General features: G+C 38.9%; 1 protein-coding gene across 1 annotated transcript in view; it reads left to right on the forward strand.

Moving 5' to 3' along the window:
- Positions 1 to 14,317, forward strand: part of LOC139708727 (transportin-3-like) — a 55,319-nt gene extending 41,002 nt beyond the window's left edge. The window contains exons 14-21 of the mRNA XM_071620664.1: positions 748 to 830; positions 1,747 to 1,948; positions 2,993 to 3,109; positions 4,695 to 4,789; positions 6,244 to 6,400; positions 8,132 to 8,299; positions 9,247 to 9,356; positions 12,944 to 14,317. Of these exons, the coding sequence (XP_071476765.1) occupies positions 748 to 830; positions 1,747 to 1,948; positions 2,993 to 3,109; positions 4,695 to 4,789; positions 6,244 to 6,400; positions 8,132 to 8,299; positions 9,247 to 9,356; positions 12,944 to 13,004 (993 nt within the window). The 3' untranslated portion in view covers positions 13,005 to 14,317. The remainder of the gene's footprint in view (positions 1 to 747; positions 831 to 1,746; positions 1,949 to 2,992; positions 3,110 to 4,694; positions 4,790 to 6,243; positions 6,401 to 8,131; positions 8,300 to 9,246; positions 9,357 to 12,943) is intronic.
- The last annotated feature ends 380 nt before the right edge of the window (positions 14,318 to 14,697 follow it).

A 14,697-nucleotide genomic window follows, 5' to 3' on the forward strand; every position in this document is an offset into this window, starting at 1 on the left:
TTGTTGGGAGTGGATACACCAGAAAGGAAAATTGAAAATGTCTTTCTCAGAGACAGGGTATAAATGAACACAGCAGCCCTGTGAGGCATGAAAGTCTACATGCAAGCACTACTGAGACACTGGCCAGTCATCCCATTATGAAGGGTGGGTGTCTACTGTCATTGCCATGGCAACCTTTGCATTATACAATTTGCTGCAGACGTATTTTAAAGGGAGCGAATTGTTTTGATTGAGACCTAACTTCAGGTTTCTAATATTTTTTTTTTTGTGAGATAATGAGAAACTTCCCAGAGGGATTCGACGTTTATTTGATGAAAATCGGTATTAAGATGGCTAAGATATCCAAAAAAGAGCATTCCGAATAAAAAAGCGGGTCCCACCTTTTAATAGGATCGCTTTGTTTTACTTTGTTTTTGGATGTCTCAGTGATTCCAAAACTGATTTTCATCAAATAAACTTTGAATTCCTCTTGAGATGATATGATCCGTACTATTTCATAGGTGGTTTCTTGGTATCTCACTAAAAGTTAGAAGCCCAATTCTCATCTCCACCAATACTGTACAATCCCTTTAAGAGAGGAACGATGAAACAAAAAGAAAATTTATTGCAGAAACGAGAGTAGAAGACTTATTTATGGTATATACATTTGAATTTTATAGGAAAGTGTGATTTCAGATGAAACTGCAATAATTTGTTTGAAATTAGAAATGATCATTTCTGTGTGTCTGTTTTTCATCACTGCTCTAGATTGTAAAAGGTGGAGCTGGGTTGAAGCAAGGTGCTTCCACAGACCCCACTGTGTGGCTGGACAGACTGGCAGCCATATTTAGGTAAGCCACTCCCGTCAATTGGCGGCAAGATACGGAGGTGCAGGCCATTACATAGATGTTTATGTTTTGACATTCAATATCACATACACCATTGCAGCATAATACATTGAACAGAAATTTACAACTAAAATGAAGACTATTGACGTATATAATTTTGGCATACATGTATGTGTAGTTATCCAGCTTATAACAGTCTTCATTAGTGTCCTGTCCTGAGATATAAGAAAATGAAGAAATCAGATTGGTTTATATCCCACCTTCGAACAGAAAACAGAAAAAGTAAAACAACAATGTTATCGAGTGATATTCAGTAGTAATCTGACCCTTGGAAGCTACACATAAAGCTTATTTGTAGTATATGTAATAAGGCTGACTTTTTTTTGCATCTGTGTAATGTGATTAATTATTGTATTGTATTGTTTTGTTTCGTTTGTACAAACACATCAAGGACACGCAATTCAGCCTTTGGGCAGCTGTGTACTTTCCTTTTTGTGAAATAAACCAATATCTATCTATCTATCTATCTATCTATCTATCTATCTATCTATCTATCTATCTATCTATCTATCTGGTTCCATGACATTTGCTCCCGCGACAGTTGCTCTCATGAAATATCTGCACGCTTAGCCAAACATAAATTCTACCCACAAGTATAACCCTAACCCTAATCCTAATCCTCACATCAAACTAAACCTAAAACCCTATCACAACCCTAACCCTAACCCTAAGTCCTTGGAGAAAATAAGACCGGAGCAATTGTCGCAGGAGCAAATGTCGTGTCACCATCTATCTATCTATCTATCTATCTATCTATCTATCTATCTATCTATCTATCTATCTATCTATCTATCTATCTATCTATCTATCTTAAAACTTCAAGCATGAGCATGAGATGTTCATTGTTGCTCCCTCTCAGGCACACCAATCCCCAGGTGACCAATGGGCAAGTCCACCCCTGTCTGGTGGTGCTGCAGGAGATCTGGCCGGTGCTGTCAGAGACCTGCAGTAAGTACCAGGGGGACATCAGGGTCATCGAGAGGTACTGCCGCTGCCTTCGGTTCGCCATCCGCTGCATCGGCAAGGGTGCAGCTGCCCTGCTGACACCACTCGTGACACAGGTACCTCACTTCTGCTGTCGGAACTAAAGAGAACAGAGCTCCCTAATGCCTTGTTTCTACCACAGAGTACAATGCCCTATTTTGTGTTAGGTTATCCTAGATATGTTTTCAAACCTATATCCCTCATTGAAAGTGTTATGTGAAGTTCATGAACATGGATGATAGAAAGAAAAGTGGTTGCATGTTAGTGTTTTTATTCTGCATTAACTAGTATGCTCGAATATCTCTTTTTCTTTTTCTATAGTTTTTGCCAACCGACCAAGCATTGTAGGATAAAATATGAGACTTTTATAGATTTTAAAGCATGTTTCAATTCCTTTGATGTAATGCTAATCATGATACGCCAGTAAAAGGTATGGAGTTTTCTCTCCCCCCCCCCCCCCCCTTGCTTCGTGTATGCCAAAGGTATGACTTTGTCCAGGGCAAAGGGCATGAACAGGTACTATTAATCAACTGAACTAAAGATTATCATTCAAAGCATACCTCATTGGAGCTGTGTTGTATGTTGGATATGTGAGTGTACATTACTGGACAACCTCTTTATACCTGTGATGTATACATTGTAGATCTCTAACATGATGTTGCTTTGTAAAGAATGATAATGGCTAGACTGTCTTAGAGAATAGTGACAATTTCACTGAAGGAAACCCTGGGTAAATTTGACCATATAATCATCCTCATAATCCTTGTCAACATCCTCTTACTCCTCTTCCTCCTCCTCCTCCTCCTCCTCCTCTTCTTCTTCCTCCTCCTCCTCCTCCTCCTCCTCCTCTTCCTTCTCCTCCTCCTCCTCCTCCTCACCTTCCTTCTCCTCCTTCTTCTACTCCTCCTCCTCATCTCTGTCCTTCTCCTCCTTCTCTTCCTCCACCTCCTCTTTCTCCTCCTCCTCCTCCTCCTCCTCCTCCTGCTCCTCCTCCTCCTCATCATCATCATCATCATTAGCATCATTTTCATAGTCCTCATTGTTACTGATAGTATAATACTTAAATCTTGGCATCCTCACCACCATGCCCCACTCATGATTTGTCTTCTTGTCTCTTCCAGATTGTCGGCTTCTACCAGAGTCACACCCATTCTTGCTACCTGTATCTCGGTAGCATATTGGTAGACGAGTATGGCGCAGAACCAGGCTGCATCTCTGGCTTAATAGATATGCTTCAGGTGAGGATCCAGTGCCTCAATATGGGCACACACCATGTACTCTCCATGAAGACTGGAGAGCAGGTTTACAATTGCTGTCATAACATGGTGCATTGCTCTCTTCAGAGTGAATTCCTCTCTCACTCTCCCCCTCTCTCTCTCTCTCTCTCATATTTCTCTCCCTCCATCCCTCTCTCTCCCCCTCTGTCTTTCTATCTCTTTTCTGGCTGTCTCTTCTCTTTCTCACTGTACTTTCAATAATCATATCGTAAAGCAAGACATTTTCACGTCATGAAATTTTCACTAATTTGAGCCAACCGCCTTTTTCGCGGCACAAACTTTTCGCGAATTGCCACTGACATTCAGTGCATACAATGTACAGTGAAGGCAAGAATTTCACTTGCACTTTAATTTCGGTAATCTTGGCTCTCACTAAACTCATGAAATTAAAATGCATACAAACATTTCTACTTTTACTGTAACTGTCTGACACTGTCTAGTGCAGAAATGTGTGCATGCTGCCCTCTCTTTAGCTATATGTTCCTAGTTTTTATGTATTTGAAATAATTTGATGTTGTCTAGAACCCACTGATGAAGTGATACCTAATCGCTATACATATCTTAACCCGTTGGGGACGAGTCCCGAGTATACTCGGGCAGGTGTCTATGTGAAATGCGTGTTGTAACAAAATCAAACCGTCCTCAATGGGTTAACACAATGGCACAGACTCTTAAAGTGAAAAGCACATTGGGCTGTTCTAGAGTAGGGTTCACTGTCTGATTGTTATTTGAGTACAACACCTCCATTGCTATAAAAGTCCGTCCTCAACGGGTTAAAGAATAGTGTTTGAAGGTTTTTTTTTTTTCTTCTGAGAATTGATTTGATGGTCTTCAGTCACATTTTTGTGTATTTTACCATTCTTGCAAGAAATGCAATTGCGAGTCATAACTTTGCTATACTTGGTGCAGTGTGCGTGTCTCTGTAGTGATTTAGCTCTCATATGTAACTTTAAACAGAATTATGAAAATGATTCCCTTAAATCCTGACATTACAGTATTTCCTAGTATTTTCTCACAGACTTTGATTTTGTAAATGCATCTTTAGCAGCTTTGTGAGACTGGGGCATTGATATCTAGTGTTAATTGAAATGCACTTTATTTGGATACTGTGTCCTGTGTTAACGTTTTCAAAGCACAATGTTTTCTTGACAAATATTCATGAGTTTAATTCCTTGTAAAGTTATGTACATTTAACATGGGGTCTTCAGAAAAAAAAGGCAAGAATTGTTGAATGGTTGTGATAATTATTTGTGCATTAGAGTGCAAAATATTTTCAGTGCTTCTTTTCATTCTTGATAAAAGAATGCTTGCATTGTCAGTAAGGTGATCCATGCATGTAACTGTCTTTCCATACACGTACTGACAAATAGGATGTTAAACACCAAGTGCTAACCATGACAAAATAAACAGTGGACGTTGTGCAATGAAAAATGTTCATTACTCTGTCAACAATTTTGTACTGAATACTAACCAAGGCACAATGTTTATACAGAGAGTTTGCATAATGATTTTGTTGTTGCTGATTTTTCCCCTCACTTTGTGTCAGGCTTTCATTGGACCCACCTACACGATTCTTCAAGAGCCAAACGGCCTCAGAAATCACCCCGATACAGTTGATGATTTCTTCAGATTATGCACAAGGTAACTGTGAAGTGTACTGACATCAAGTGTGGAATCTTCTGATTTCCATGTGGAGATTGTGTCTCGAGGATGCCATAAATATTGCCGGTATTAGCAACTGCTACTCTTGAGAATCTGTTAATTTGCTTTAGCACCTCCTGAGGGTTATGCCAAAGATGACAAAAATTTGCAATGTATTTTGTTCTTGTTTGTATAGCTTATTTTTATTTTTATTCCTATCTTTATTTTTGTTTATACATGAGGATGTATCAAAAAGCTGATTTGGTTCTATGTTGAAGTCATTGCATTTGTTAAAAGCATTATTTGACATTTGACGATGAAACCAAAACCCAGCTTTAGAGCTTCAAGGTAGTTCTGAAATGTGAGTTAAGGATAGAAGCAACTTATGTAAAAATGTTAATCAGTATAATCAATGCAAAGTACTGTATAAGCTGTTATTTTTGCGAGGGTTTAATTTTCGAGAATTTCGCAAATTACTGTTGGACCACAAATTTAACGACATGCGAAAATGTCGCCATGCGCTAGGGTAATTGTTTGTTTACAATAGCCTCGATATCAATTTGCAAAAACAACATCTTGCGAAAATGTCCATGACCTCCTCATTCATGAAAATGACAGTTTATACAATGTTGTTAAAATGTGAGCAGTAATTCTAATAAAAATGTTTTTAGAGTTAACCGTCTACAGTTATGGTTTATTGAGAAAAATAGCGATACCTCTTTATATTTTAGACTTTATTGTGAAAATTTTATATGGTACACTTGTAGGATGTTTTGTAATACAACTGACGTACACATCTGCATCAAATGTGAAAACTCTAACATTTTTTAGGTCACTGCTCCCAATGGTAAACAGAACCTTTAAGTGTAAACTTTGAGCCACAAAATAGGACCCTATGCTGTCTGTGACATATCTAAACCAGGGTTCTGGAACATAAAAAAGGGGAGGAAAGTGAACTGCCACCCTTGAAGTTTTCCCATAGAAACAGTTATTGCTATAAAAATAGGATCAATACCAGGAAGCAATGATTACAGATTTTCAGCAAGAGTTTACAAGTGATGCTATTTTCGTCTGATGATTGAGTCTGGATGAAATGTTCACTAGTGAAATTGTACACTTCCTTTGATTTAAATAATGTGAGGCTAAATGAGTCCTAAAATAGTGTTTCTGTGAATGAAAAGAAATGTGCATCCAGTTTGTGCAATTAAAAACGGGGGAGACCAAAACCTATTTTATCACTACTCTTTTATCATTAAAAAGAAAAACACACACACACACACACACACAAAAAAGACATTTGCAATGCATCCAGTATTTTCAGATTGCATCACTGTGTGTATGTAGTTTCACCTGCCCAGCAGGTATAATACGCAGATGATTGTGAGATCATACAGGACCGGTTGTTTCTATTCTGTTATGAATTGTACATGGCTGGTTTCGGGTCTTGCCTTCAGACTCCTTCAGCGCTGCCCCCTGGCCATCCTGCAGTCCGCTGCAGTCCAGTCCATCCTGCAGTGTGCCATAGCCGCCGTCACGCTGGACCACAGGGAAGCCAACTCCTCCGTCATGAAATTCTTCTCGGAGCTCGTCAGGAGTGGGGTGGAAAAGTGGGTGCGTACAGGAAACCTTTAGCAACCAGATAACGGTCATCAGTGTCTGTGTGTCCAGTAAAAAGTTGATGGGTGGTGGGGAATAAAGTTAAAGCCTTTTACTTAAAGGGAACCCAAACCTAAAAAGCAATGTGGATTGAGTGAAAGCAGCAACATTAATAGAACACATCAGTGAAAGTTTGAGGGAAATGGGACAATCGATGCAAAAGTTATGATTTTTTAAAGTTTTGGTGTTGAAACCGCTGTATGAGGAAACTTCTAGAGGTTATTATGACGTATGTGTGGACAACAATATAAAGAAAATATAAGGAAAATTCCACAAAAATTAACTTTTCTAGCATAATGAAAGAGCACTTGACTAACTGCTTTCAGAAAGCATGGGGAATAATTGCTACCCTTAACATATGTCAGTATAAAAAAATAAATAAAAAAAATCGCTTTTCTAGCATAATAAAAAAGCACTTGACTATTCACTGCTTTCTGAAAGCAGGGGGAATAATTGCTACCCTTAACATATGTCGGTATCAAGTTGATGGAAGGCATAATTTTCATGAAAAATGAATATTTGTGGAATTCCCTTTATATTTTCTTTATATTGTTGTCCACACATATGTCACAACCTCTAGTAGTCTCCTCATCCAGCGGTTCCAACACCAAAAATTTAAAAATACATAACTTTTGCATCAATTGTCCGATTTTCTTCAAACTTTCACTGACGTGTTCTACTAAAGTTGCTGCTTTCACACAATCCACATTTCTCTTTGGGTTTGGGTTTCCTTTAATCTTTGCATCGTCTACCAGTGGCGTGAAAGACGTCAAGTGATTTCACAAATTTCAAGCTAGCATTACTTAACACCGACTTCTAGAGGTTGGTGGAGTGAAGTAGAGTGTAACTGGCAATAATATCTTTGACAGGATACCACACATACAGTGTCATGTATGCAATGTAGTATATTTTTTCTTTCATTTTTGTTGGTAGTGAGGTATACAGAGTAATTAATGTTTTATGCACACTCAAATTTGACATATCAATTAGTTATACCTCACCTATCCCAACTCTGAAAAGCAAAGCAACAACAACTCTGCTCCATTTGCACGCTTGCTGTCCCTTAGTCTGATAGAGTGTCTTCTATAGAACTTGTTTTCTGTTGCTGTACACAGATCAGATGCACGGGCATGCATGTGAAAATATCTTGAGTATTAACAGTGTGATGTAATGTGCAGTTGTAATTCAGGATGTGAAACGGCAGTTTCCCTCTTAATTTTCTCATCATCCGATTTCTCTCTCTTTGATAGTGCAACTTAATATATGGCTTCAAGTAGTTTGTTTCTGGCCCTGAAAGTTTTTTGTGCTTATAGTACTGATCCACCTCATTTTATCTCTTAATGTGAAACAGTTCCCTGTAGTATTCATGTCTGGGTTGCCAACATTTATACATCAAAATCAGGAAGACTTTAGAGAGCAGCAAGGGAGGTAACTTCGTAGTTAACATGCATCGTGATAGCCCCCCCCCCCCCCCCCCCCCCAAAAAAAAAAAAAAAAAATTCTGAATCCGGGAGGTATTTAAATACATTTATATCAGGACATGAAGAGACATCTCATTTCTCAGGGTGCCCCTCCAACCCCCACCCCACCCCCTCCTGCAAGAGTCAGCAGGGACACAACTCGTGTTCCTTGGTTTCTGACATTGCCTCCTCTATGTGACTGATCTGTACGTGATTTGTTTCGCAGGAGGCAGAGGACTTTGAGAGGAGGAAAGCATTGGTGGTCGGCATTCTCCAGGAGTATGGCGAGGCGCTCCTGAAGGCCATCATGGAGGCGTGTGCCTTCTACCTGCCAGCATACAGGATGCCTGACCACGGGGAGGTCATCTTCCATCTCATCCAGTTTGACCGAGAGGTGAGGAATCGGGGGCAGTAGAGATATTTTCAGTCATGCGATGTCAGGCACCGCGGATGGCATCCTTTTCTTCTTCTTTATTCTATGCTGTTTCAAGGGAAATTCCATTTCCAAGAACTCGCCACATGTCTTGAGGGTGTCCGATGATTAGGAGGAAGCAGACTTGTAAATATGATGTCATCTTTTTTCAAAATTGTGCAGTTTCAGTCAGCACTACAATACTCCTTGCAGGCTTTAATATTCATCTCCAAGACAGTTTGTTTGATTTTGAATTATGGGCATTGAAGTCATGTCTCATATGTTATTTATAGATATCTTGAGGAGTGAATTCTGTAGGAATCCATGTCTGGAGGTGGCACAGCAGTATATATCTGTCAATGTCTCACATGTTTTAGTCTGTCAGCTACTCCTACATGCAAAATAATTTTACAATCATATCAAATGTCAGATGATAGTGTGAGATTCTTTCTCTTATTTCGTGTATCTAATTTGTGTTTGTTGTTTTGTTTATTTTATACATTTTGTTTTGGATTTGTGTGATGAAACTTTACATATATCTAGAAGTCACTTAGACAAATCAGTTTTTGATATCATATTATATATTTTATTCAGAAGACTAGTAAAAGTTTCGCTTACAATATTTAAATGAAAGGGATATACATGTATTTAATCTCTTTCACATTAGTCAAATTGTGCCGCTTTGTCGTGTCCTTGAGCATTGTGTTCGAATGTTCTAATCCTGTATTCAGCAGTCACTTAGGACAAATCCCTGTTCTTCGTATCAGTTGTTGATATGATGTATACTTATCCGGAATTCTAGTGAAAACTTTGTTACCATAATGATAGGGATATATTTAATCTCTTTCATTGCAGTCAGATTGAGCAGCTTTTGTGTAATCCCCTTGAGCAATGCGTTCCAAATTTCTCATCCTGTGGATCCTTTTCAGAGCATGTCTAAGTGGCTAGAAGGAGCCCTACAGTCCTTACCCGCTGAAACAGCCGGACGGATAACAGCCACCCCCAAACAACTTAGTGAGTTCCACGAATCACTTACAAGGTAAGATTACCATCCTTTCATCCTCTTGATCATTCCCTCCTCCCCCAAACTTCAACCAATTGTTTTGTCATTGGCCAGAGGGAAATCCTTATTCCAAATACCATACAATTGGACATTCCACAACGATAACTTGAAAAATAGAGAAACAATCCAATGGAATTTCAAGGTATGAAACAATAACTTATTACCTACATAAAGAAAACTCCATCTGATTTGCTTCAGCGGTCAAAAAGAAATGAGGATCGAGCATGTCAGGAATCCCTTCCCCATGAATGGGGACCTCTGATTGTATTTTTTTTCTACCCCCGCCACACATAGTGTGAAGGGGGTATATAGGAATCACCGTCATGTTGGGCGGGCGGTCGGGCGGGCGGTCGGGCGGGCGGTCGGGCGGGCGGTCGGGCGGGCGGTCGGGCGGGCGGTCGGTCGGTCTGTTGCAAAATCTTGCGTTGCGAATTCCTCCTACAGTTTTGAAGCAATTTAAATGAAACTTAGGGTAAATGATGATATTGAGGTAAAGATGTGCACGACATGTTTTTTGTATTTGCCGGACAATGCGTTGCCATGGTAACCATAATTTTACCAAAACCTTGTGGATTGAATAACTTCCATAGTATTTAAGCAAGCAATTTCAAAATTGGTATCTATGATGATCTATAGGTGTAGTTATGCAAGACACTCTTTGGCCCGAATTCACGAAGGTGGTACAAATAAAACCATGGTTTAAACCAAGGACAAAAACCATGGAACGCCAAGTGTCGCACAGAATATTTCGTTACGAAATTGGTCATTTTGTCGACAAAATGACCGTTTCGTTAACGAAATTATCATGTCGTAGACGAAATGTTCATTTAGTTACAAAATGTCATTTCGTTACAAAATAATCATTTCATTGACAAAATGACTGATTTCGTAACGAAATATTCCATGCGACACTTGGCGCTCCATGGTTTAAACCATGGTTTCATTTGTACCTCCTTCGTGAATTTGGGCCTTTGTGTTTGTGCTTGACAAAGCATTGCCATGGTAACCCCCGAAATCTTGTGGAGTGAACAACTTCCACAGTTTTGAAGCAATTGAAATCAAATTTGGTAGGCATTGTGGTCTTGAGGCATAGATGTGGAATACATAATTTTTGTGTTTGTCGGACAAAGCGTTGCCATGGTAACCATAATTTTACCAAAACCTTGTGGATTGAATAACTTCCACATCATTCAAGCAATTAAGGTCAAATTTAGTATGTATGATGATTGGGAGGTGTAGTTATGCAAGACTCCAATGTGTTAATATAAGAAAAATGTATTGCCAGAGTAACCACTCATTTTTGTATCAAATTGAACCATGTAATCTATGAAGGTGAAATTTGGTGTGTGTGATGCTCTTTAAGTGTAGTTTTGCAAAATGTCCTTTGTATTTGTATCGGACAATGCGTTGCCATGGTAACCGCATGTTTTTTAATCCTGTGGAGTGAACTTCTTCCACAGTTTTCAAGCAATTGAAACCAAATTTGGTAGGCATTATGGCCCTGAGGTATAGATGTGGAACACATAATTTTTGTGTTTGTCACACAAACCATTGCCATGGTAACCACAATTTTACCAAAACCTTGCGGATCGAATAACTTTTCCATCATTCAAGCAATTAAAGTCAAATTTAGTATGTATCATGATCTAGAAGTGTAGTTTTGCAAGACACCAATGTGTTAGTTTAAGGAAAATGTGTTGCCATGGTAACCACTCATTTTTGTATCAAAATAACCATTCAAGGTATGAAGGTCAAATTTGGTGTGTATGATGGTCTTTAAGTGTTGTGATGCAAGGGGAAAGCATGTTTTCCATTTGCTGTAAGTTTTGTACTCAGTGTCAACTCTGTAATTGTACAGTAAACTAAAATTATTCTGTTTTCAATTCGACAAATGCACAAACTTGGTATTAACGTCATTGCCCTCATGACATCACGTACTATAAAGCAACACTGGGGGTTGGGGTATTAATTACCTTCAGTGATAATTCTAGTTTTCTTGGGGGTGGGGGGACATACTTTCGGTCATGTCAATGGGTCCTTTTGGGTAATAGTGCTTGTTTTAATGTCGGTATTTTTTAATGCAATTTTCTAGTTCTCTGAATTGGCAAATGTTTTTATATTTTATTAAAATTCATATGGTCACACAGTTATATTTAAAAGTATTTGAACATATTTCCTGCCAATTCTCATTTTCTTTAAAAGAGCTGAAAGTTTTAGCTTCAAGACTGTAGTTTAGTTGTTTTTCTTTTTTTTCCATTAAGGGGGTACTATTATTGGACATGTAGTCATTGCTTGAAAACACCAAGAAGCGTGTGAAATAACAATCAAGTTGTTTCTCCTTATCATCAAAAGTGGATTTACCTGTACTACCTTTTGAAATGGTCATAAATGGTAAGGAAGTAATCCACTAGATAGACATATATCTATTTGGGGGGGGGGGGGGGTGAGGACATATGGTGACTGTGATGTTTAGGTGCAGTCACTACTGTTGGAGACTCGTCAACTGAAAACACCGAGATGCCGTGCATCATAAAAACCAAACAAATTCTCAAATTTCAAGATGATCAAACTTTGATATTTAGCAAGGAGATTGTGCAGATATCATTATTTTTTTTTTTTTTTTTGGGGGGGGGGGGGGGTGTAGAGGTGGGGGTACAAGATTTCTTGAATATTTTATCTTCTGGTCAGATCACCATGTTTTGCAGTTTTCTCGACTTTTTATATATGTGTCCTTGTCAAAGTACTGATGGGACAGATCACAGTGACCCTTGCAGTGTTTTGAGGTTCACAGGAAGGTGAATCTACATTCAAGAGATTGGCAGGGAATCTAAGACTTCTATCCATTTTACTTCTTTCATTAGGACATCTCATCCTCTGTCTAAACAAAATAGTTTTGTCCTTTCTTCCTCCTGAGCCTTTTCTCCTTTCACAAGGACGCACTGATTGCCCGTGTTTGTATTACGTCATAAAGGCTGTGAGGTGTGATGAGTTTGCACGCCATTGTGATGTGGCACAGTGTCCCTTTCCATGTTTTCATTTCCGTCGCTTGTTAGCGCCAAAAGGCTGCAGGCTGTTTCGATTTGATGTTAAGAGTCTCATGCCTGTGGCGATCTGTAGATGAAATCTTTTTGAAAATGAGAGAGCTGACTGGAAGGTGTCTAGTCTTTACCTCCAAAGCATAATCTGAAACTCATGATTAAATTGCAAGAAAATTGAGAGGGGGGGGGGGGGGGGTAGAGGAAAGAAAGAGAGAAAAGACGTGAACAATGAGGTTTTTTTCTCTCCAGACAAGTTGATGTTCGTGATTACAATTTCAACCTTACTTCCAAAGTTGCACAAGATGGCTTCAAATGCTAGCAGCCGTCGTTTGTGTGGCATTGTTTGGCCTTGGTGAAAGCGTTGCGTGCATGTAAAGCTTGGAATCATCACCCCGAAAGAAAGGAAAGACAGCTAATAATGTTGACATTTGGCACGCATGGTTTATTAGGTTGTGGCTTTTTTGTCACATTGTCTCCATTTTAATTGCAGATTTCTCTTCTGTTTCACTCTCTTTATCTCCCCAGTGCTGAAGATGAAAAGAATGTCTGCTACGCCCTACGGGATTTCACTCGGCTCTACAGATAGCCCAGCTCTCCGACTGCCAAGTATCGCAAAGTGTCCTACCCATTATGAGAAAGAAAAACATGCCCCAACAGTTTTGACTTAAGAATTTAAACAGTAACGTGAAGAATAACTGTGAAAAGGTGTTGCAGCGTAGGGTCCATCCTGTATTCTCAAGTTGCTAGAGTCTTTCCATATGGAGAGTTAAGGCAGAACTTCTCTTTTTTTTAAGTGTGAGAAGAGTAAAGAAAAAAATGAAGTGAAAGGTGTTAGCCCATGATTCATCTTACTAATAGGTTTTAAAGACAACATCATGAATAGAGTTGTACATGATTCATTGTAAGCTTTTGGAGATTGCCTTTTATTCTGTTATTTATTTTCTTGTTGACGGATAAAACCTGCTGAGTGATATTAGCTGAAACGTCTGTTTTGGACGAACCTTGACGAGATCATGATTACAAAGTATCCCTCTTTCTCAACTGACAAGAATTGCATGAATGTAAAGTTTTTACAGTAATCATTGTTGAGATCGCAGTCAGTGTGCATTGGTGCTGAATCTGAATCTACGGCTGCTCATCTGAAGACGGCAGAGCTCATTGTCACAGTCATTTATCCTCGAAAGGCAACCTGAGGGTACCACATTGTTTACAGGTAATAGAGAATGCATCCCTGCACCATATTTTGTAATTATGTGGCTGTGTATGTGTATGTGTATGTGTTGAGTGTATTTGTTTGTGAGTGTGGGTGTGCGAATGTTGGGGATATTTGCGTGGATTTACAATTGGAAGATCTTAGTAAAATGCATTACCAGAAATCAATCTTGCAATCTTGGCATGCGCTAACACATAAAAACTGCAATGTACATGTATTTTCTTAAATCACTCAGTAAATATTGCATAATTACTGGCTAATATATCATCAGAATTGGTCAATAAACACAAATTGTGTTTGATTAAAAATACTGGATATTGGCTAGAAGGTAAACACAATTAATTTCCAATGCTGTCCTTGATTACTCTCGGTTTTATGTCTAGCATTCATTTTCTGTCTTCATTTGATGCGTCATGTTACTGCTTTACAGTACACCAGTATGATGTGAACTTTAAATTTCACTACTGTATCTGGTTGTCATCTGCAGTGTAGCCTTAACTAACACAGTAGATGTTAATATATGAGCTTCCACTCAATTAGCTCTGCTTCGAATATTTTTCCATTTTACGGCTTTCCTTGGTTACTTGCTGTTCATAGTTGATGCTTTTCCACAAGATTATTCCCAAGGAGAGAGTTGCCAGCATTTAGGTATGTTACGCTGGTGAACAACTACACTATCCACTAAAAAGTCCCCCCCCCCCCCCCCACCTTGATCGCTCTTACACTGCAACTGAGCATGCAGTATTGAGGTCAGATAATCAGCAAGTCTCTAGGAGCGCTTCAGAAAAAAACAGACTTGTGTATTTATAGTATGTATGTCATTTCAAATGTACAAAAGCAGAACGGAATTTCCTATATTTTGCTGCCGTGTTTGGTATGACATATATATCGCCTGAGCTGGAATTACCTTAGTTGAAGATCAGTTGTGTTTCCAGTATACGAAGGTCTAACGTTGGTTTCTGAATTTTTAAGTGACTGGCGGTAATCAACATTCTCTCATTACCATCTGGATATATATTGTGCCTCTTGTCTAATGCTGAAGTACAGACAATTCTTTTTTTGTTGT

Source organism: Diadema antillarum, unplaced genomic scaffold (genome assembly GCF_040938485.1).
Source record: "Diadema antillarum isolate AM-2024a unplaced genomic scaffold, OU_Dant_1.0 scf00000037, whole genome shotgun sequence".
Lineage (NCBI taxonomy): Eukaryota > Metazoa > Echinodermata > Echinoidea > Diadematoida > Diadematidae > Diadema > Diadema antillarum.